This window comes from Polyodon spathula, chromosome 29 (assembly GCF_017654505.1).
Source record: "Polyodon spathula isolate WHYD16114869_AA chromosome 29, ASM1765450v1, whole genome shotgun sequence".
Taxonomy (NCBI): domain Eukaryota; kingdom Metazoa; phylum Chordata; class Actinopteri; order Acipenseriformes; family Polyodontidae; genus Polyodon; species Polyodon spathula.
The window spans coordinates 5,971,916-5,996,730 of NC_054562.1; the positions used below are offsets into that span (position 1 = coordinate 5,971,916).

At 39.3% G+C, this 24,815-nt stretch overlaps 1 protein-coding gene across 2 annotated transcripts; it reads right to left on the bottom strand.

The window, feature by feature from the left end:
• Positions 1–21: 21 nt before the first annotated feature.
• LOC121302068 (hexokinase-4-like) lies at positions 22–24,287 on the bottom strand. Of its 2 annotated transcripts, none has more exons than XM_041231866.1 (10): positions 23,231–24,287; positions 9,516–9,678; positions 8,746–8,900; positions 8,193–8,312; positions 7,309–7,404; positions 6,960–7,059; positions 5,129–5,312; positions 2,846–3,001; positions 2,232–2,465; positions 22–1,937 (listed from the first exon to the last, which is right to left on the bottom strand). In XM_041231866.1, the coding sequence occupies exons 1-10, from the start codon at positions 23,273–23,275 to the stop codon at positions 1,793–1,795; spliced, it is 1,398 nt and encodes a 465-aa protein (XP_041087800.1). In that variant the 5' UTR covers positions 23,276–24,287; the 3' UTR covers positions 22–1,792. The 2 variants fall into 2 exon arrangements, with proteins under 2 accessions (XP_041087800.1, XP_041087799.1); XM_041231865.1 differs by lacking the exon at positions 23,231–24,287 and adding an exon at positions 10,337–10,539.
• Between the last annotated feature and the right edge of the window lie 528 nt (positions 24,288–24,815).

Sequence of the window (24,815 nt, forward strand, 5' to 3'; positions counted from 1 at the left end):
GTTTAAGGAACAAGAAAAAAAAAAAAAAAAAAAAACAGCAGATTTTTTTAAATTTTTTTATTCAAAGGTATATTTTATTGTTTACAGAAAAATACTTCACAGGTAATTGAATTGAATGCAGCAATTGCAATTCCACTTGACTATAAACATGTAGCTCCCTAATGCTGAGCGTCTGGGCAGGCCCACAATATCATCTAGATAAACCACGGACCTTTAGGTTAGTGAAGAAGCAGGTGTGATTGTTAAGTGTATGGAAAGAACCCCAGTTATAAACCTATTAAACAGCGTGGAACTGCTTACAGTACACGGCTCTAAATCACAAGTGCTTTTATTTAGGTTTGCTTACTTTATTGGTGTCCGATAAAAATTTGCTAATAACAACTAGGGAACTAATTTTGAAAATCTACATTTAAATATCTATGTCTAAACACGTTGTTTCATTTTATTTTAGGGTGTGTGCAAAGAGTGTGCAAAGGTATGGATGAATAAGCTAACACAATTCAAAATGATTACCTGTATGGGTTTGAAATGAAGTGTGTGCACTGTGGGAAATAACAGTATATTTCATAGAAGTTATTTTTTGTTTGAAATATTATCCTGAGATAATGTATCTTGTGATCTCAGTATAATACATCCCCCCCCCCCCCTGTCCTATTTGAGCTACTGTAAAAGTTACACTGATCCTAGTTCATAGAAAAGTCTCATTTTAACTTGTATTCAGTTTTCCCTGTCAAGAGTAAAGCTGCTTGTAAATCGTTAGTCATAGTCATTTTGGCCATAGTAGTTATATGTTTATTTATATTTATTTATTTAAATTTAAATGTACACTTCAATTGCACTGCACAGCCCTGCACAACACAGCAGTCTACAGTTCTGAAATGTCCTATTTACAATGATTTGTATTTCTAAATAATACAACCACTACATTTACATACAAAATATACACAATATACCAGGCGGTGTTCCACCAGCCCTGAAATATTTAAACTTTCCAGTAGCTTTATTTTGAAGTTCAGCGTGCAAGAAATGCAACACACAGTGATTACTTGGCTGCAACACATCAAATTAAATGGTTTTAACTAAGTTTATAAAGTGTTGATTCTGCCAATAGCCTGGGATTACTTGAAAATTAGGAGAATAAATCTTACACTGCCCCCAATCAAGCTACGAGAATTACACTGATTCTTACAAAAGTCAGCATCCTTTTTATTCTTCAATCTCATATTCTTATTATCTCATCAAAGGATGAGATTTTTAACTTTCATAATGTAAGAGGTGCCGGAGGTCTTGGGGCTGTGGCCCAGCACAAATTAAGCACTGGGTACCATGCTTTCATTTAGACAAAACTTTACTTAGGCTGAATGGACTCTTCTCGTTCTTAAGAATTTCTTATGCTCTTCTGTTTTTATTTGCTGGACTTAAAGAATTACCCTATTGGGGAGAGGGACTGAAAAATTCACTCTACTTCAGTTTCATATCTCTTTTCAAACTCTTTGTTTGGAAAGTTCAAGCTGACAATCTGAACACAGAACACTGTGTCTGAAGGAACTCCTGGTACAGGATGTGAAGCCAGCTGATCTGTCAAGCAGTGGAGTGGGAATCTGTGCTTACTGCTATGAATGTCTCTTTTTCTTCCTGATCTGAATCCCTTGAGCTAATCCAAGTCTTTGGATACCAGGATGAAAGAAAAGCCCTTACATTAGATGCCCAGTTTGGCACAGTGTTAATGTTGGTAAAGTGGTTCAGTAGTATACAGAGAGGCTGCCCCCAGTAGCTAAAGGCTGCAGTGACCTCACTGGCTCAGCATGCATGCCATCTTGCAAGCCACTGCTGAGATCAGGGCTGCCCCCCGGCCACTCCCCTCTTCTGATTGGATGATGGTAATGTTGCAGCTAGGCGTCAGTTCTTTCACCACTGCGTGGAACTTCTGTTGGAAACTGCAAGAGGAAAGGGATTGTACATAGGATTATAAGAACACCATACTAAAGCACCTGCCAACTGACAGCCTACTATCAGCCCTCTATTAAAGTCTGTCAGATTGCAGCCTTGCACTTTGAGTGAGATGCAGCTTTTAAACAGTACAGAACACATGCCTGGTTCTATTTTCAGAACATATTAATGAGTCATGAGACAGGCAGCTCATTGAAACAAACGTACTTGCTACAGATGGTGTGTGTTTCAATTTCTTGTCCTACCCCATTCCCATGGCTTAAACAGTTACATGATCTTACTTGGGGTGCAGCTTGAACACAGAGCCGTCGACGCCGACCGTGATCTTGAGCACCTCCTCCCTGCGCTGCTCCCTCATGTGGTTAATGATGCCAGCCAGCCCCGCGCCACACATGTGAGCCGCCCGTGTCGACACGCTCTCACACGCCAGGCGCACGATATCACAGTCCAGCTCTGAGGGTAGCAGGCCCAGCAATGTCAGGATGTTGTAGATCTGCTTGCGGTCCCCAGAATCACTGTCATAAAAAGGTAATAGTAGTTTCCAATAATTGTATGTAATTCGTATTAATAATTGGAAATGTACAAGTAAAAGCTGATTTCTAGTGAGTGGCGTGACTATCTGGCAACCCAAGGCAGAACTGAATTCGTCTCTAGCTGGTCATGTCACCTGACCATCTACAGAAGTATGAACCAGCCTTTATTCTTTTATTTAGTATAAGCAAATCACTAAGTTGAGTGTTGGTACTTCAAAAATATAAAAATGTTGCCACTGTGGTAGCATTCTACCAGAGGCAGCCTCATAACTTTACAGCTGCCATTCTGATATTCCCGCTGTACAGATCCAAGGTCCCTTAATCAGATACAATCTGCTGGCATCCTGCTGGCTGAAATGTACCTTTCAATCTGGGAGACGAATCTAGTCTCGAAGCTGCCTCTGGTCTTCAGCATATCAGAGGCCTCTCCATTGAAGAGCAGGTTCTCATTCACCAGCTTGATCAGGACCAGCCGCACCAGCTCTCCCATATACTTCCCACTGATGATCTTCTCATAGCTGCACAGAGAGGAAGGGAACAGCACTCAGTGCTTTACCTAAATTAGTAAAATTAGTTTAGTAAATTAGTAATTTAGTAATTTAGTAAATTAGTTTTCAGATTGCTGTTTGTTCTTCGTAGGTAAGGCCCGTGATGCTGAAGACCCTGCGTACGGCTTGCATTCTGGTTACATCTACATAAAGCAGTCCTTGACAGAAGCAGCTACAAGAACTACTTTTTAAACTGAAGTGCTGTTTTCATTTCCCCATTAGGATCACTGTATGTTATTAGTAAGGAATTGTATGTATGTCTTTGTTCATGATACACCCTTCTAAAACATTTGAGTATTGTTTCTACTACTGACTTACAATGGTATTCTCTGCAAAAGTGGTTTTATACTAATTCTATAGTTTACAACTAATTCTATAGTTTACAGTGGAAAAGTATGCAAGGCCATTAAATCGCCATCAATTCTGCAGTATGTTTATTTTCTGGATTATTAAATGAACACAGAATTAGTGAAAATATCTTGCTTGCAGACATGTCAGGTTTCAAGTACCTTCACTTCTGGGACCAGACTCGAATCAAGCTAAGAGAATAAGTGAAATGAGTCACAAATGGCCCTTTGAAATGCTCCAGCGTATAATTTAAGGATTATGAGTAATCAGAGTAGTAATATTACTCTGGATCTGTGCAGGAGGGCGTGTTCTGCAGTCTCAGCTCTGTGCCTCAGTGAGAGCCTCAGCTAACAGCTGTCTATGAGCAGTGCAGTGGCAGCTCAGCTCCTACCTCTGTAGTAAACAACCATTAGCAATGCAGGACTAATGGAGGGGTCATTACACAACATTACCCTCCATCCAGACATGAGATTGATGGCCAGTTTATGGGTCTGATTGCACTGTGGGCTGCACAAAAACAGGCATTTTCCGAAACTCAGTCCTCAGCCCTGTTTGCAGCCACAGGTGATCTGCAGGTGACGTGGTGGGAGTGGCATACTTTCTCACATCACATTTAATTAAACTACTGCTTACGCTCTCCGGCAGAGGGCTAGCAACCTACCCACAGTGCTCTCAATAGAGTTGTTTTAAAAGACAGAGTGAAAAAGAAACTCCTTGACTTGTCAGCATAGATAAACAATGCCCCACCACTAGATGTAAACCACTGCATATAGGTAAAGTGTTTATGTATGTATCCCTCCATAAAGTATCTATATAAGACTTCATGAACTCTTAATTTTTAATTAGACCAATAAACCACAGGCCATAAGTTACTATGACTTTGTGGCTGGGTGAAAGCCCTCTGGTGCAGAGGTGTGGGGGGGGGGAATATTGGGTGGCAGGGAGGGGGTAAAATTTCTCACTGCAAAACACGTGGGAATGTGGCTGGATCCAAAAACTGAATAAACGATTAAATGTTTAATTAGGCCACAGGTGTATAAAAAGGGCGATCAGGAGTGTTAGTTTGGAATCAGTGTTGGTGATCGTTGGTGAAGGTATATCGGGCATTGTGCAATATATTAATAACTATCAATGGTGTGTAGGTGAGTTTTATGAAGCCGTGTTTATAGTGTGAAATGGCAGCTCAGCCTACAGCCGCGGTGGTTAGAAGCGTGTTAAACCTTGCAATCGCTGCCTCCGAGTCTCCTTCCTGCCAGGGCCAGCCTGGCTGTGACACTACCCTACCACAGACCTGGATTCTAAATTCTGAGACTCTCAAAAATCTGTGTGATTGAGTGCACAAATGGACAAACGGTTCTCTAGATGTATATAAAAGTGTGAAGTACATACATATATGAGCACCAGTACAATAAAAAAAGTCGTTCACCAGGAATAATGACCAGCTTTACTGTATACTGCACTTATGGGAGCATTCAGAACGTGGACCCCTGTGCACTGATCATGTCTGTCAGTCTATCCTACATGGTGAACCTGATAACGGCCTTGGATTTTCCAAACTTTCATCATAGACTCCGACTCCTATAGATCTTGGATTACATTTGGGTATATTCAAAATTTATTACAATTTTTAACCTATAGAGCAATGTAATCTGAGATTATGAGGACTGTTAATGTGTGCCCACTGGCTCACAGTGTACACACTGCATGCAGTAGAAGCAGTGTATCAGGATGTAATGGAGTGTCACTCACAGCTGCTGTCCACTGTTGATGGAGGTCTCATCCACGATACGGTCATACTCCAGTCTGAACTCTTCTAGCTCTCCCCTGTCTCCAAACGCCCCCCACTCTGTGTTGACACACATGCGTCCATCATCTCCCTCCACCAGCTCCACTGTGCGCATCTCCTCCATGTAACAAGCATTGCAGCCCGTCCCTGAGACACACAGAGAGAGAGAGAGAGAGAGAGAGAGAGAGAGACTTTGACTTTTGAGATCCTTTAAAATTAAATCCAATAAGCCACAAAACAATAAAATAAAAATTAAAGAAACAAAATATACTAAGAAGACCAATTAAAAACTTTTCCCTTTTTTTTTTTTTTTAAATTAACACACACACAAAAGTAAAATTAAAATAAAAAGTTGAGCTCCCCCCCCCCCCGCGTCACTGAGCATACAGAGAGAGAGAGAGAGAGAGAGAGAGAGAGAGAGAGAGGGGGGGGGGGGGGGGAGGTCTGACTACCAATGGTCTGACTACAATCAGACACAAGTGGTTAGATAAGAAAATTTATTTTAAACCTGGGTTTGCCCTCCTTTTGGAACGTCCCAAAGCTAGCGTGTAACCGTGAAAGCTGGTCTGCCCTTGTGAGCGAGGTAGAGGTGCCATTCCCCTCCAAAAAAGATTACATTAAGGCATTGATTTCAAGAACCTTGAACAACGCTTCCCACTGTTTTGTTCCCAGTCGGTCAAGGCCACTGTAATCAACTCACTGCAGCAGGTGACTGAGTTTTATAGTAACTACGTAGATGGGTCAGGATACAGGATCTAATGGCACAACAGGCTAACAGAGCCTGTAGAGCCTGGAGGTTGAGTTCAGTTCACGTCACTATCTCCTATAATAAGCTGACGTAACATCCCACCAGTTCTTTACCGAGACACTAATGGTTGAAAATAAACAGACCCACGGCTATAAGCTCTTTGTTGCCATGAAGAAGAAGCAGTTCATAATGACAGCCAGGCACCTCATTATAGCCCAGATTCTGAGACTCTTTTCTGTCTAGTCCTCTGACAGTCTCCCTCGCTCCCTCCTCCCCTCCAGAGTTTCTCTCTTCTCTCTCTCTCCCTATAATGAGTCCTGTTATTGCTTGCCTGTGTTTACTCTGTCTCTGGCCACGCAACCTGACTACGCACTTCGGGCTGCTTTTTTGCCGCTTTTATTTGCTGTTTGCTCAATCGCAGAGAAGTCAAGTGGAAGTAACGAACTGCGACAACGCCACGTCATCAGCACCCAGCCCCCACACACACACTCATCCGCAGATTTAAACAGAGCAATACACTCCGCTGTATTGCCTGTTAACATGGTTTATTATTTACTGCTGTTACGCCAAAAGGCAACTGGATTACAAACAATTTAACACCATTGCACCTGGATTATCATTGTTATCTGATTAATGCACCTGCACCTGCACACTGTAAACCACATTGCCACAGTGATTTATTACACTGGTGATGGTGAGCACTATAACTGCCTTGAATGTTCAATCTTATCCCAGACTGTTATCATAGACACAGACCCTTCTTCCCACACAGACCCTTCTAACTACATAGGAGTATCATACATGGCGGCAGGTCAAATTCTGCCATTGTACATTTTCACAAGGTGACTTTGACAAAACCAACACGTCTAATTTTATATCTTACCAACAGTGTTAGTATTGTAGATCTCCCACTGTTTTACAATTGAATAGATCCCAGGAATGGATTTGAAGGCAGTAGTTTGTTCAAATTCTAGTACAGACATTCACAAAGCTTACTCGTGTAAGAATGTTGTACTGTATCAAATCTCGTCCACTTGCAATCTTACCTACTATCATCCCAACTTCACAAGTGCGATCTTCATAGTAACAGGAGATCATCGTGGCCACAGTGTCGTTCACCATGGCTACCACATCCATTTCAAAATCCTGGGAAACAACAAGCTGTTATTGTCATTTGCTGAAGAAAACCCAGAAATCCACAACTTAAATATTGACGTGGAAGTACCTAGACTGGATGATCCAAACCAGGATGGAACTACAGTTCAATCTAACCACAAGGGATGTGCCTTCACAAAACTGACTGATTTGTATTATCTTATAAAAGGGCATAGAGTGAAGGAAATGATTCCAGTTAAGCTGTTTGTGCCAGGCAGTCAGTCACACAGAGAGACTCACCCCTCTCCTTTTGATCGCATCCCTCAGCAGCCCCACCACGTTGTTTCCCTCTGCTCCTGAGGCTTTGAACCCCTTTGTCCAGTTCAACAGGATACCCTAGAGTGGGAAAACAGGTGGGAAATAAACAAAGTATAGTATTGGGTGTCGATTAAAAGCAGGTTATCGTGACATACATTCAAATTCATTCTACTGTAGAAATGTAGGACAAATAGTATTGCATACTGTAGCATAACTGTGTATAGTGCTACTGCCAGCTATTTAAATTAGAGATTACATGAAATTAGTTCAAATGAATGGCAGCCCTCAAAGTTACCAATTGGAAGCACCCTTGAGAAAAAAAAAAACAAAATAGAACCTTATTACCAGCAGGTGGTCCTGTTACCATTACCATAACAACAAATTTGTGTTGGTTCCTATGCATTGAATTTCCCCTGCTGTGTTACTGAATATTGCTTTCAATCAGATAATAGTCTACTTTTTTCAGATAAAAAAAACAAACATACGGGAACAGAAAAAGTACATATTTTTATATGCAAAATCTTGTTCACAAAACTCTATGTTGTTTGCATCTGCTCACCCCTGGGTGTAGCCCATGTTATCATAGCTAATATTCAGATTGCCTTTTTAAGTGCATGGTCATGGTTAACTTTAACTACAATTCATCAGAACATCCCCAGACAATCAGACTGTTCATTCAAATTCAAGACCTTAACATTTTATACAGTGGGTTATTTAATAAGCCAGTCATTTTTGTCATTCTTTACAAAGGAATGCTGCTATATATTGTGGGTTTATAGGGTCAGGATGTTGTCTTGTTTAAAGCTCTACTGACTGCTCTCTGCAGGGTTAATCCCGAACACCAGGCAATCCAGGGGCTCGGTTACCTTATCAATGTCCTCGTGACGCACAGGGAAGGAGAAGGTGAACCCCAGGGGCAGTTTCTTGTGCTTCATGTTGTGTTTGTCCAAGAAGTCAGAGATGCACTCAGCAATGTAATCGAAAAGCTTGGAGGGAAGGGATACATTTCTTTCAGTATTTAAGCTGGAAACTATTTTATGGGATCTTTAATATTGCCCATCAAGTTCCAAACCTCCAGACATGGATAGGATTACAAACCTTATAACTCTACTGACACACCCCACAAAATGTCATTTAAACAACAATCTTGTGTATGTATTAATTACTTAGAAGCTTTATTAGATTATGTATTATGGTATCATAAAGGAATTTTCTAAGGATCAAGGAACTGTCAAATATTTCATGGCAACGATATTACCACAATAATAGTTGCATGGACTGAACAGCTGATCGAAGGCAATTGGTATACTGTGTATGATATCCAACACTGTATCCACTGAAACACAATCGTTATTTGAATATGGCTTTGTGCTTTGATCCGTACTGTTTGAAAGGTTATGTAATAACTCTTAACACTACCATTTCAGCAGTGCCGGTCATGGCATCCTCAGGGATGGAGTACATGTGGTGTTTGGTCTCCACTTTCCAGCCTCCCTCCTGGTCCTCTCCCACCTTCACCAGCATTACTCGGAGGTTTGTCCCACCCAGGTCCAGGGACAAGAAATCACCAACTTCTGAGATTGATAACCAGACACAAAAGTGTAACAGAGAAGCATTTTGTCTTTTTATCCTATCAAGTGCTTCTAAATTAAACTGTGTTAGAAATTGCTTGTATAAGAAAATAAATAACAGATTTCAAACACAGATTTCCCTCATTAAAAAGTTGCAAGCAATAACTGCAAAAATATTATTATGTGTAGGAATTAAAATTAATTCTTTACATGACCTATACTTTCATGATATTAATTTCTTACCAGTTTTATATCTGACTGTGTTATCTGTTTCTAAATCAATACAAACTTCAATTGCACTACTACCATTTACTAATATTAAAAACATGCATTTTCAGTTCAGTTATTGTGAGAATGGACTACCACACACACACACACACACACACACACACACACACACACACACACACACACGTACCATAGCTTCATTACCACATACACACACACACACACACACACACACACACACACACACACACACACAGATCAGAGCTTCACACACACACACACACACACACACACACACACACACACACATTCATTACCACATACACACACACACACACACACACACACATACACACACACACACACACACAAACACACACACACGCATACCGGAGCCTTCAGGGGTGGAGCGCACGTAGGTGGGTAACATTTTGATGCTAGCTTGGTCATGAGTCTCCAGCCGCAGGCCGCGCTCCATTTCCCGCTGCATCCTTCGCATCACTTCCTTCAGCTCCTCCTTTGTCAGTCGGAACTCTGATAAAATCTGATCCACCTGGGTGAGTGGAAAGACAGCATTGATCCGGATGACTGATTTCACACACCATTTGCTTCTCAGCTTGAGAGGATCTTGCAATGCCTGGCAATTCCTTTCTAAAACTAAACTATAGCTAAGTGGGTTGATTTGACAAACCTACCCCTGCCAGAATAATCACAGCTGGATGTATTTGATTATTTTCCAGAACCAGGGAAATCTACCTGGATTAAATGATTATTTTTAGAGGTAATCCCAGGATAACCAAGGAGATGCAATCCAGGGCTATTCCCCACTTCTGTTAAATGCTCTAAGAAATCCATCTGTGAACTGATAGTTCATTTGATTTTAACACAAAAATCAAGGGATCTGATACAAGCATTAATCACTCTGCACATGGACTGAACAGTTCCTTCACCCAGAATTTTCAAAAGCACTACATTTATCAGTCGACTGACCAGCTCACAATATAACCTTATCCCAGCTGACTAATGTGAATGCAAGATAGAATGTGCAACCTCATAGGATAATTGAGTTTCTACTTATATCATTGTTTTCATTAATACACACACACACACACACACACACACACACACACACACACACACATAAAAAAACAATGTCAGTAGCTCATATTTTAATTGCATATTTAATTGTAAACAGTACACATCTTCCTTACCATAAGAATATGTTCAAGAACAGAACTGCATTTGCTTAAAAGATGCATCCTTGTATTTAGTAGAGATGAATTCAGGAAAACTGGAACAGAGACCTGAGGTACCTTCCTTCTCCCTGTTTGACTGTGTGTGTGTCTCTGCTCTTCACAGTACAGTACCTTCTGCCTGTTTGACTGTCTGTGTGCGTGTCTCTGCTCTTCACAGAGTACTGTAGCTCAGGGATCTGTATTTATACTGATGAGGGAGGCAAGGTGGATGTAAAACACATGATGCAAGATAATGTGCAGTTCAAGGCCAGATCTGTTGTGTAACTAACGAGCGATCGGTAAAGAGAATAACCGCAGGCAATCAGCCTTGGAAATGACCTGATTTTGTAATTCCTTTCTAGAAGTCAAACAGTAGTTACTATTAAAAGTAAATGACACACAGTACAAAACCATGACCTCAATAAAAGTGTAAATACAAACTCTAATAAAGCACTGTAAATAGTTATTTGAACTAGTCCCTTAGAGAACAGAACTTTGAAACGTAGTCCTTAACGTGTATGTAAGCTTTTGCTATAGATATATGGTGACAGTTACTAGTTTGGTTTGAAAATGGGGCGCGAGAGGAAAACACTTGAATGAATGCTGTGCACAATACCCTGACCGAAGGCTGAAGTCTCCGCGGCAGGTCGAAGAGGGCCCTTGTGCCTTGCCTTCCAGTGACTCTAAGTCCAGCTGTGCTGAAGCAGGAGAGGGGAAGCTCAGACTAATAAATTAATGTTTTGTTCTGTGCATATTATTAGTTGTAAACTGATGGTGTAAAGGCCTGTGTGTGCTGCGTTTTCTATGCTTTATTTGAGATTTTTATTTGTGCAGGATCTTTATGTTTACAAGGCATAGCTCTGCTGTAACCAAATGGTATTTCAATTAGAATGTTGGTTACCATGGTTTTGTTGCATGCTGAATACGATAAACGTGTTTCGCTAAATGAGGCATCACGTTTCTCAATGGCATTAAAAGTCTGTGTTTTTTTTTAAAGCGTAAAGGTCAATTTCACCCATTCTTTGCTTGAACTGAAAAATGAAACGTTGGTATTAATCATCGATTTGGCAAAAAAATTAAAAATGGAATAGTAGCAAGCCTAGTTATATTACACTTTTTTTAACTTCTACACATGTCGCTGTAACAGGGCTGGGAGCCCAGTGCAGGAGAAGGGGGCAGTACCTGCAGCACCTTGCTGTGTTTTTGCTTCCTGCATTCTGGCCTGACGTCACCACATACGCCATTCCTGTCACAGTTGCGTATTGATTTATACCTTCTATGGGTCTTGGCACTTTCTTTGATTGAATTTGTATTGTATTTATTGAGGTCTTGGCAACAAGACTGACTGACGACCAAATAAAATCAGACTGGAACTAAACATGTAGTGTCTTTCTGTCTTCCTTTTACAGAAAGTCACAAAAAGAAGTAATTTGAATACTGTCCGTATACCTGTAAATAACAAATGTCCATGATTTTCGAATCGAAATCCAGGGATGGTATATTTCTATACTGCTTTGCAGCTTTGAATATCATATACCTATACCTTATGTGATGGCAGTGAAAAATATCAAAAAAAGAATGCTAATTAAAAAATACTGTGCTGAAATGATTGGATAGCCTACAAATTTAAGTTATGTAACACCAAGCGCCTGACTTGTTAAGTGCCTGGCTGATAAACAATGCAGAATTAGAACAAGATTTTTTTGTTTCTCAGATGAACCTTGTAAAAACATTCATAAGTAATCCGCTCTCCACAGACATTCTGAATGGAATTCTGACTATCAAGACTGCTGTTACAAACAGCACCAGCTTCAGAACAACATAGCAAATGATCCAGTCTGCAAATGTGTCCATGCATGAGCAGAAGAAGCAAATACGACCTAAAGGCCAGCTAACTGGAGATCATCTAGTAGTGAGTACAGAGGACAGGGCTAACAATAGTCCGCAATGAACTAACCCTCTGCAGGTAGTCTGCAGGTGTGTGTTAAAGATTATCTCAATTACAGTGAACACAGTATAACAGCAGCCTGCCACCTAAAGGTGTGTAAAATTCATACAAAGTTAGCAAAGTCCAGCAATTCTTCAGACTGAGTTCAGAACTGTCATATGAGCAGCACCGCTAAATGTATTCCCCAACTAGTGGTAATTCAATTCAATGTAATGAATATAATTGTCTATACAAAGTAAATGTGTGAAATGTTAATTGTATCTTAAAATGAATACATTCGGTAAATGTATCATTAAAACCTTTATTGTTGAGAATGAAGCATTCCATTCCACATGAACATTCTGATATTCAACAGCTTGCAATACTGTCTACAATTCCAAATGTTTTCATTAATGAAAGTAATTGATTTCTTGCAGTCCCATGTCTTGTCCTTACACTATAGAGAGCTGGCTCTATTAAACACGATAATCACTTCAAACAAAATTCAATACTACTAAGCGCTATAACATGAAGAAAAAGATCTTAACATTTTACTTACTGTATGAATAAAATGAAAAAACTAGTGCTAACTCTTACTGAGTCCAAACTGGTATCCTGCACACAGGAAAGCCATAAGATAGGAGTGTTAGCCATAGGGAAAAACAAGAAAAATATTGTATAGTGCTCACACTTTTTTTTCCACTATCTGACTTGCACATAAAAAAGTGAAATGTTGAAAACAATGATCATGTTGCCTCTATCTGAGCACAGGGCGGTACGGTACTCGATTGATCTTAACAGGCAGCTGAAACCTGTGAAGATGTAGGTAACCTGGTTCAATGGAATACAGAATAAAATACAGATCAATTAGACTTATCATCTTGCTCGTTTGGTTGTTAGTAGCTTATTGATCCCAGAATCTCATCAAGCAGCTTCTTGAAGGATCCCAGAGTGTCAGCTTCAACAATATTACTGGAGAGTTGGTTCCAGATTCCCATGATTCTCTGTGTAAAAAAGTGCCCCCTATTTTCTGTTCTGAATGCCCCTTTGTCTAATCTCCATTTGTGACCCCTGGTCCTTGTTTCTTTTTTCAGGTTGAAAAAGTCCCTTGGGTTGACATTGTCAATACCTTTTAGAATTCTGAATGCTTGAATTAGGTCGTTGCGTAGTCTTCTTATTTCACGACTATATAGATTCAATTATTTTAGCCTGTCTGCATATGACATGCCTTTTAAACACGGAATAATTCTGGTCGCTCTTCTTTGCACTCTTTCTAGAGCAGCAATATCCTTTTTGTAGCGAGGTTACCAGAACTGAGCACAGTATTCTAGATGAGGTCTTACTAATGCATTGTAAAGTTTTAACATTACTTCCCTTAATTTAAATGTTTCACTCTATTTCCGAGCATCTTGTTGGCCTTTTTTTATAGCTTCCCCACATTGTTTACATGAAGACATTTCTGAGTCAACACAAACTAGGTATTTTTCATAGGTTCCTTCTTCAATTTCAGTATCTCCCATATGGTATTTATAATGCAGCCGTAAAGGAGTCAGGAACAATACCAGATGCAAGGAAACTATTGGCCATACTTAAAACTGTGGCATTAATCCTAGAGAATATGTCTCAACAGGTTAGTAGGAGTGTTTTCTCTTGGGGTATATCAATAATTTCATTATGTGAACCAAGTAAAACACTTTAATAAAGGTTTTTAATAGAACATTGTACAAGTACCGTTTTGATCATGGCCCAGCATTTGCATGGAAGTCTAAAAGGTTAAAAAATGTTCTGTGTGTACACATCATCACTTAATAAATCACCTGATTCTTACTTCAGTGCAAACACATTACTCTGCACAACACAATAATAAAACAACAGTGTGTTGATAATAACATGACCATGTTACGTCATGCTCTAATTAATGTGTGTGTCAATGTCTATTTTTTTATATATAAATACTAGAAAGCAGAGAGCACTTTGCAGTGTTTCCAGGAAAGTCTTGCTCAGTCAAGGGCTAAGTGTAATTTGCTTTACCGTATTTCCCTTGGCTTTACGATGCTTACCTATGCTTTTTTGTGTTTTCACTATGGTTTATTACACTGCCATGCTTTTACTATGGGAAACTTTCCTACGGGCTGGAACTCCAGGATATCAAAGGCTTTATCCAAACAGCATCAGTGGAATTATGGCAGAGTTTCATTCCAGTCCTTTCCAGCATGTCTAATAGTGGTGCTGCAAACCGAGACATTGAAATCCATCATTATCATTAGCACAGGTCTCCCTTTTGCTAAAACAACCCAATAACCATCTTTAAAACATTTCTGTGACGTCTCCCTTTGATCTACTGCTTGACTCATTCTACAAATCTTTTAATGAAAAGTGGCAGTGTGCCTTTGAGAGAGGGTATTGAGGGGCAGATATATTGTTGATTAACGAATGCAGTTTGTCATCAACGAAACCACAGTCAGAACAATTCAACAGAAAAGTGAATATCATTTTATTATGCAACAACACATTTCAAACATAATACTTAGAAAAGGGCTTGTAATTTCAGTTCAGCATTTCTTACTGTTCGCTAAAAGTAATACAATTATACATTAACAAAGTAAAATCTCCATCATACACTGAAGTTAGATTTAAACTCAGCTTTTGCATTTCATTCGTTCAAACAAGTTTACAGCCCACTTACATTTTGCCTGAGCACTTCTCAAACCGATTGCTGGCCATGATATTTTATCATCTGTTTTAGGTTTAGCCAAATGATCAATAACTTTATCCTCCATTCCTGGATTACATTGCTTAGTTTTTGCATTTTTATTGTTCTAATGCCACTCTAAACCAGAGTTTTCAAACTCAAACCCTGAGGAACTTATGACAACATTTCCACAATATAAGAGATAAACATTAACAGGTTGAAGAACGAAGCATAACGAAAGAGCAAAAACCAGATCCAAATACCAAATTAACAATCAATGGAATCTCATTATCAACGAGGAAGAAATGTTGGCATACAACTCAAAACAGTGAATTATTTTTCCTGATTCAACACGTGTCATTGTTTATCCCTTACAGAAAACTTTCATAAATATCAATCTTTAATTAATCAATCAATAATTAATTAATTAATCATTCACTTTGTGATCTATTTATTCATCTAGTGATCTATTACTTTGGATTTCCTTTTGGGTTTTATTGGCACTGATAGCTGAGAATTCCCTCTGTAAGACAATGGCTGATCTAGCCTACATTACATACATAGTGTATGTATATAGGGGATGACTAGAACAGAGTCACTCCTAAACTCACAGTCAACCCCCAAATGCAGGCTTATCAAAAACTAAAGCAGCACAAGAGTAACTGAAAATAGAAACAGAAAATAGAACCACACACACAGAATGACTACAAACATTAGACAAAATAATGTAATACGAAGCAACTTTCTTTTTGGGCAGCTGCAGATTTTTATTAGACAAAAGCCAACAAACTGTATTTCAGTTACAGTGAAAACTATATCTCAAGAATTGAAATCCAGGTTCACCGTATAAATAAAATTGTATCCAGTATGTTAATAAGATACTGTAAGTATCCCTTACATGACTATGCAAAACTAATGAACCAAGTCCCTACCAAGTTTTATGAGGAAGCTTTTGGAAGACATACAGGATTGTGACAGAAATACAATGAACCTTGGTTGTAAATCTCCCTCCCGACCTGTGAGGGCGCTAAGCGAGGACAGAGTTTTTTTGACAGGCTGACCTGACAGTTATTTCGGGACCAGCCCAGGGATTATAAATTTAAATAATACACACCACTGTATTACTGACCAGCATTGTTATTTACTGTTTGTTTCGCAGTCAGGCACTGGACTTAAGGAATAAAATAAAACAAACATTTTGCACCTGGATTACAATTGTCTGTCTGTTCTTTGATCACCTGCACCTGCACACTATAACCACTTTGCCGCAAGGATACACCACACGCATTGCATTTTGCAGGTAAGGCTTTGTTTCAGTAGACAGCTACAAATATTGGAACTTCTAATTGCAAATAGTTTCCTATTGCAACATATTTTTTAATGCAATATATTTGAAATACAGTCTAAAAAACATTTAGTTTCCATGCAGGTTTCAATGGAGCCCATAGACTATTTTTCCTTCTCAATTGTGGGCAAATTATTTCTAATCCAAATCTAAATACTGCCCTTGTTCAAATCCAAACCAACACTAAACACATAGCACACTGTTTCCATGTGCGAGACACAAACGCCTCATTCCATACTGCTCAATTCCAAAGTGACTGGAGTAAGCAACAATTAACAGTTTGTGTGAGTCTCTTAATATTTAGATCCATCAGGCAAGTTAAATAGACAGCAGAGCCTTTTTATTCTTGGTCAATACAGGATACTTAAAAAATCTCGTTCATGTACTGTAAGTTATCAATACCTGTAAGATGAACTGTATCTGACCTCTTCCTGGGTCACTTTCAGTAACTTTCTGTACTTGTACTCAAAGCTTGGTGGCATGTTTACTTTTTTGGCTTCAGTCCTGGAATTAGCGCTACCATTCTTCCCGGCACCACGTTTACATTTTCTAATGCCAGTGTTTCCTTGAGTTAACTTTTACAGACATAGTTCATGTTGCTGAAGCAATTAACTAAAAGGCCTATCGACTTAGATGTGTTTTAGTTGTATTTGTTGTATTTTTAGACACTGTTTTAGGTCATTGTTATATAGAGGAGAAACCTCGGAATGGAGTGAGGTAACCAGTGGAGTACCACAGGGATCAGTATTAGGTCCTCTGCTGTTCCTAATCTACATTAATGACTTAGATTCTGGTATTCTAAGCAAACTTGTTAAATTTGCAGATGACACAAAACTAGGAGTGGCAAACACTGTTGCTGCAGCAAAGGTCATTTAAAATGATCGAGGCTGCATTCAGAACTGGGCAGACACATGACAAAGGACATTTAATAGAGAAAAGTGTAAGGTACTGCACACAGGCAATATTTTTTTTTACTGAGACTCCAATTGAATGATTGATTAGCAATCGAGTCTCAGTACAGCTGCATAAAAGGTGCATGTTTTCACTCACTCGGGGTTGTGTGTTCATGACTGGAGAAAGGGAGAGAGAAGGAGCAAATAAGCCCGGTACTTATTTATCTGTTCATCCACCGTCTTGTTTAGTGTTGTCCGTTTTGTTTACCTTTTTATTTTGGCCTCAAGTGCCGTGTCCTGTTTTGTGTGTTTTGTTTAAATCTTTTGTTTATTATTATTTACAATAAAACCTAGGACGCCGTAGAGTCACAGATTCACCGCCCTACCTTTGTTGTTTTTCGTCCTTCTTCTGGTCTGTCATCACCCCTTCAAAGCCATCCTGTTCACATAATATGCAGACAGGCTTAAAGAATTTAATTTATTCAGTCTTAAACAAAGAAGATATGTGGCAGTCTGATGTAATGGTGTTGAAGCTGAGTAATATTGTTGAAGCTGACACCCTGGGATGCTTCAAGATTCTAGGATCAATAAGCTACTAACAACCAAACGAGCAAGATGGGCCGAATGGCCTTCTCTCGTTTGTAAACTTTCTAATATTCTTATGTTCGCAGTAAACTTGTTGAATGGGTTGGCAAACAAAGACCCCTGGCATGTTTAGCATATGAACATTTCTAATGAGCACTGCCTGACCCTGTGTCCCTAGTTGTTTAAACAAAACCGGGAGATCGGTCCACATTCCAGTTTAAATTTAGAGTATCCCTTTCTTTTCAAGGTTGGCCTGTCTATGTCAACACCACCAGGGTAGAGATATTGCAATGTTATCATCCGATACAAACACACCACATGCTGTGAACGTGGAACACACAAAACTGACAAGTCCTCACCCATGGGTTAAAACAAGAATAATGAGAATCAAAAAATGTGCTTTTCCAAACATATTTTCTGTTTTCTGTTTTAAACATGCCTCACGTGTTCTTTCTGCTGCTCAGTTCACATGTGAAAGTCCACAATTAAAAGCACTTGTTTTTAGGAGGAGTCAGGCATTCAGGGAGTGCAGCAGGGAAAGTGTCCTGAATGGGGAGGAAAATGCATAAGGGACTTGTGACAGGATGACGAGCGGTGACGTCAGGCCGGAATGCAGGAAGAACAACACAGCAAGGTAAGGTACTGCAGGGCAAAAGATGTGGCGTGCGCCATTTTATTAAAACACAAAAATAAAGTGAGTTACAAACTAACTGCGTCATCTGTCCCTCTGTCTTTTTTTTATTTTTTTTTACTGTTTTCTTTCCAACTCGAATTTAACAATACTGCCTGAACCATATTACAAAAAATACATTCTGTGGGCATTACTAAAATACCAGTGGAGGCTGAGCTCTCACTGTATTACATGTATATGAGGCTTCTTCTTCAGTGCGCCTCGGAATATCGTTCCATCTTTTCTTACTCTCCTTATTCTCCACTCTAGAAGTACAGGCTCTCGTTAGATCCTCGCTTTGCCGCTGTGGGGAGACCTTTTTAGGTGCTTCTAAGAACCTTTTTTACATGGATTCTATATTCTCTATTTGCAGGCTTTCTGTTTTGTCATGTAAGCTATGAAACATGTATTGAAAATTGGAGTTTGCAAAACAATACAGTACTGGTATTATAAACCTTAATTTACATACCGACTTGATCAGAAGGGTTAAAAAATGAGCTCTTTGCAAAATGTTATGAAATGTTTCTTTGTCCTTGAAAACGAGGTCTCCTTCTTGCTGCAGACAAGTCTCCCACACCCCCTTGCCTTTTATACAGCCTACTGTCTGACTGCGACAACTTAACAGCTGCTTTTCAGAGTTCTTAAAATAATCACGCAAATTCGAGGCCCGCAATAATCACGTCTTAATTGCGTGTTTATGCCATTGCGTGTGTTTTATAAATCCCATCCAAGAATTCAGAACCCTCAGCGCCCGTTTTACGGTCGTAAAGCATGTGCAATCCTTTTATAAATCTGGGCTTCAGTGTTCCACGCAACAGGTAATTTCTGTAGACCAATTCTGCACAGCAATAGCCTAGGCGTCGAGAGGGTTTAATCTTTCAAAAAAGTCTACTTTTAGAGAGAGCTCTCGGCTCCATATTGTAGAGGGTATAACACCATTCATTTTAAACCTCTTTATTTTTGACGGCTGCTCATTTCTCTCTAGAAATGAAAGTGGGGTGTTGACCAGGTTATTGTTCTCAGTGCCAGTCAGATGCAGGGTTAATTGGTTCACGTACAAAGACCTCTGGCATGTTTAGCACAGGAACACTTCTAATGAGCATTGCCTGACCTTGAGTCCCTAGTTGTTTCAACAACACCAAGCGATCGATCCACGTTCCAGTTTAAATTTAGATCTGCCTTTCTTTTCAAGGTTGAACTTTCTACAGGATGTTAAGAGCGCCAGGGTAGAGATGTTGTAATGCTATCATCTGATACAAGCACAAACAAATCAAAAATCCACATGCTATGAATGCTGGTGACTCAATAAGTTGAACTAACTCATTCCAAGTTGAAAATCAAGCAATGCACCAAACTGACAAGTCTGAAGAGCACTTGGCAATGCCTGGGATATAAGAACAGTTTTGCAATTCAGTGACAAGCACAGTAGTGGAGTGTGAAAGGGTAGAATTGCAATATATATTTTTCTTGTCAATGTCTTTATATTTGTATAATGCTGTTGTAAAATGGATTTGAGATTTTGTAAAAGAAAAAAGAGAACAACAAAGTATGCACCTAATAAAATGATTGCATGTTTTTTAATATATGATTCTTATGGTAAATAGTATTTTCAATATCCAGACACTTTTACAGTATGTGGTATTATTTGCTTTTCCAAACATCTTTCCTGATTTTAATGCTAAACATACAGTGTGTTGTTTCTACTGTTCAATGTTGCTATGCTCTTATGTGAGCCCTCAATTAAAAATACTGTCCAGGACTCCAGTGTGGCTCAGCTGGTGAAAGCCTAACCTGTGGTTTGTGGGGGTTGGGGAGGAAAAAACACTCTGCTGCACCAACCCTACTGGCCAGGTGACTGGTGTACAGAAGCCAGCTGGCATCCACTGCCAAGCTTCTGGGTCTAAAGAGGTGATTGGCTTGGTGAGGGGGGAGTTGCAGGTGTGAGGGGATATTGGATATTCCAATTTATGGAGAAAAACCAGGGTAAAATAATTACATAATTTTAAACAAGTTTCCACCTGCAGTAAGGTTGAGGCTTACATTTAATTAGAAAAGTGCTACACTGTAAAAACAGTCCAAACACCAGCTATGATGGCTTTTCCTATTTGAACCCTGAACACTGGACATTCCACCATTCTCTTTAATGAAATCTGAACCAAACAATTTCCAGAGAGGTGACAGCAATTCATTACTGAGATATTCCACACATCTAAAACTGTTTGCTGAACCCAATTCAGGTAAGTCATTCATTCGGGTGGAGTTGTAGGTCATGCTAGTGGTTTTAGTTATTTATGTGATATCTGCATCCACAACATGAATATTTTTTTTAAGATCTCATCACAAATGCCTTTACTCCATGTCAGTCTGTGATTGAAACCTCTAATTGTTTTAAATTAGGACATTGCTGTAATGGGCACTGATAGGGAAGGTTTGTACTCTTGTGCACAATCAGATCATCCACTTAGCACTAATTGCATAGATTAGCTGTAAACTAGCAACAATGTAAAAGCACAGCAAAGTGCAGTAAACTATATGAAAACATAATAAATGACAGAGTACAGTAAAACCTTAGAAAAGCACCTGTATGCATCTTGCTTAATGGTTTTTCAAATTGTCCATGTGATACAAAAACATTCAAGAAACAAAATGAACAGTAAATGTTTCCGTTAATGTGTTTACAGGAATAACTGGATATATTGTGTTGACTTTACCCAACACATTGAAAACAGGAAAGCCTCTGAGCTCAAAGTGAACAGATTTGCCACGGTTCAGTGGTGACGGACCATCCCATCCAGTTACCCTGGAGGATAAATCACCTGTGGCAATTTAGACTAGTGGTTAGAGTGGAGAACTGGAAGCTACTGTATTAGGGTTAAGCCCAAGTCCAACCACTGATCTACTTAGTTTAGAATTAAGGGGTGTGCAGAATAAAAAACAGAATTGACTTTAGAAACAAATGCAACATTTATTTTAAGAGATACTCGAGCAATTGTAACAGTCAGCCAAAGGGTGAATTGATGTGCTGTGTTTAACTTTGGAGACTGTAAGGTTGTGGATGCAACCCCGGTTCTCTGAAAGAGAAAATTAGGGCTTTATTAAGGGCTTCCAGCACCACATCAAGGCGGCACAAGAGGAGGCTGGATGTCCTGGGAGGACGCAGCATCCTCGCACCTTTAAGAAATTGGGATGCCAGGAAATGGTTTCCAGGCGATAACCCATCTATGCGAGTGTGACAAGCAGATATGGCTGCCAGGTACACCTTCAATGTGGAAGGGGATCTACCATCATCTAATAGTCTCTGGAGAAACTGTAAGATAACTGCCATGGGGCAGGTAACTGGGTCCTGGCCCTGGGCCAGACACCAGTCATGAAATAGGTTTCATTTCATATCTTAAATTACACAATTTAAACCAAAATAGGTTTGTCAAAATTTAGTATTTCCAGCATGGGCTTTTGCAATAAACCATTAACTATATTAACTGTGTGGGACATTGCACCTTTCAATATTAAAGGATGTATTGTGTAAATCAGTTTTGGTTGGCTTAAATCAAATGCACCCTTAGATGAAGTGAGTTATAAAAGTTATTGACCAATTGTATCGACGTCACATGGAGCAGCTCTTAGCTACAATCTCCACAGTCCCGCTGTAAGCCATTGAATAACCAGCAATAAATGCACTCTGCTTTCCTCGAAGTGCAAAAAGAAAAGGAAATTTGACTTATGCCTGTAACTTTTACTAGAAATGTGTACACAGTTTTACGTGTGGTATTCCTTCATAAAATTGTACTTTCACACAAGTGCTCTTAGTTAAACGCGTATGTGGCTCAAAACAAATGGAACGCAGGACTGTCCATTCTTCAGTTTTCAATCCTATTATCTATTGTGACAGGATAGCAGGGTGTCTAAAGTGGTCAGGAGGTAGGAAGGAGACTCAAGTGTTTATTTTACAAATAAAAATGACAAATGAAAGGACAGCTCACAGAGCCAAAATAAAAGGGTTAAGGAAAACAGTCACGCACCACAAATAAGAAAAAGGAAATCCTTCACCCAAGTCTCGCCTTCACGGTGAGTTTCAACATAAACAGAGGCACATTTGTTCTCTCCAGGCAGCTCTAGACCTCTCCCCCAATAGAGCTTATAGCTCCCTTTTTATATCATATTCTTATATGATATTATCTAATTGGGAATCATGTTCCCAATTAGCATCAATTATCTAATTTGGGAACAGCCACATTCTCATATGTATTTGACAGGGATAGGAATTAACCCCATCCCTGCCAACCACCACCGCAAACCCACAAACACAACACTGTTTACAAGCAGGCTCTGCACTGCTACACCAACGCTTTGTAAAAATATTCTTACTATTATTATTATTATTATTATTATTACTATTATTATTATTATTATTATTTTAAGTTCTACCTGCTTGAACGCTACTTTTGCTGTGACTGCAAGAATGTGATTACATTCACATCTGTGACAAATACAGTAAGCTACATTACAGCGCAACAGTAAAGTTGATTATCCCATAATTGTGGACTGGGTCTGGGGTGCAATTCAATTGATCTTACAGTATCTTCAACAACACAGAAAAAAAAAAAAAAAACATTTTACAGTACGAAATGCAATAGCCTTTTCTCTAAGTGATATCTTTACCTTTGAATCCCTCTCATTGGAGGTATAGTATTAACAAATCTACATCACTGCGAACAAATGGCAAAACTATTCCTTATAGATAAATGTTTTACACCTTACCTTCTCCATCACATTGTGGTCCATCATGCTGCTGCCATCTGTCATTAGGGCCGGTTGGGGGTTGGAATGTAAGTGCACTCCGACAAACGCTGGACGCAAAACAGAGCTGATGGGTCTATAAAAAGAAACTCCAAACAAGCAGCAATACTGACGCAAACGCGCAGGTCTTTATTGTCAACAATAGTAAAACAATACTTTCATTCACATGTATTTAGATTTGGAGTTCTCTTTTTCTCCCTGCTATTCTGTAGGGGTTTTTTTAATACAAAATCCTAACTTTTGTGGTTTTACATTCCGCTTGTCTGTCCCTTCTGTACTGTTGTCTTTTCCCGTAGTCTTTTCTCAAATTCTTAGGGTAATAATATAACCACATATGTATTCATTAAAACGATACAAATGTCCCAAGCTATATAAAATACAGTATATGTTCCCTTTTGTGAAAGTTACTTTTTTGTTGCATTATTGTTTTCCAGGTGTGTCTTGCAAGTGACTTGCTTTCTTCAGCAGCTGGTTTTCTGTTTCATATAACTCTTCATTTTATTTTGCGCCTGGCCTTCTGGGCTGTCATCATTTTTGCTTTTTCATTTCTCTCACCTCACTTAGTACATTGCCGTCGTCAAGCCTGGAAGCGTTGCGGTTCATTTTTTTCCAAGTTGCGTTCCTTGCGATAAGAAAGTTATTGTTGTTATTGTCATTTTCTCACTCCTAAAAATAATCCAGTCAATTATTGTTTTGTTTTGTTGTTTGTTTTTTGTTTTTTGTTTTTTACCGCGTTTAGCGTTCCACCAATTAGCCACCGAGGATTATAATTCCTGAACCATTTGTTTATGATTTTAACTTCAAAAAACCGTTACGACCACTTCATCTGTGTTGTTATGTAATTCCTGTTTGTTTAATTTAGCCATTCATACTACAAGTGGCACATCATTCTCTTAATTTACCATGTTTGAATTACCTGGGATTTTATTTTCATCTCGGCTTTATAACTCCAGTAGAGTTGTGCCTCAGTCCATTATTACACTATTAGCTGCTAGTACAGCATGCCAAGCCATTCGTCTTCCTCTTCCTGGTAACTGTTCTCATTCAATAACCACGGAAACCAGAAAGTAAGCCTACTGTTGCTATGGAAAGCACTCACACTGGTGTTTTACTGGAACAGCCACTCAACCTCTTTCCAGGTACTTTATTCCTGTTACCAAAAACATTTGAGTCGCGTTGCCCTGGTGACCACTCCAGGCCTAATAGACTCACATTTGGCGTGGAAAACACTTATCAACGAAGCAGGAAGTAGCAGGAGGAAATTGTTTAATGAAGCCAAATTACTTAGGAAAACATTGCCCCAATAGCAAATGATACAATACATAAGAACCCATAAGAAACATAAGAAAGTTTACAAACGAGAGGAGGCCAGTCGGCCCATCTTGCTCGTTTGGATGTTAGTGGCTTATTGATCCCAGAATCTCATCAAGCAGCTTCTTGAAGGATCCCAGGGTGTCAGCTTCAACAACATTACTGGGGAGTTGGTTCCAGACCCTCACGATTCTCTGAGTAAAAAAGTGCCTCCCATTTTCTGTTCTGAATGTCC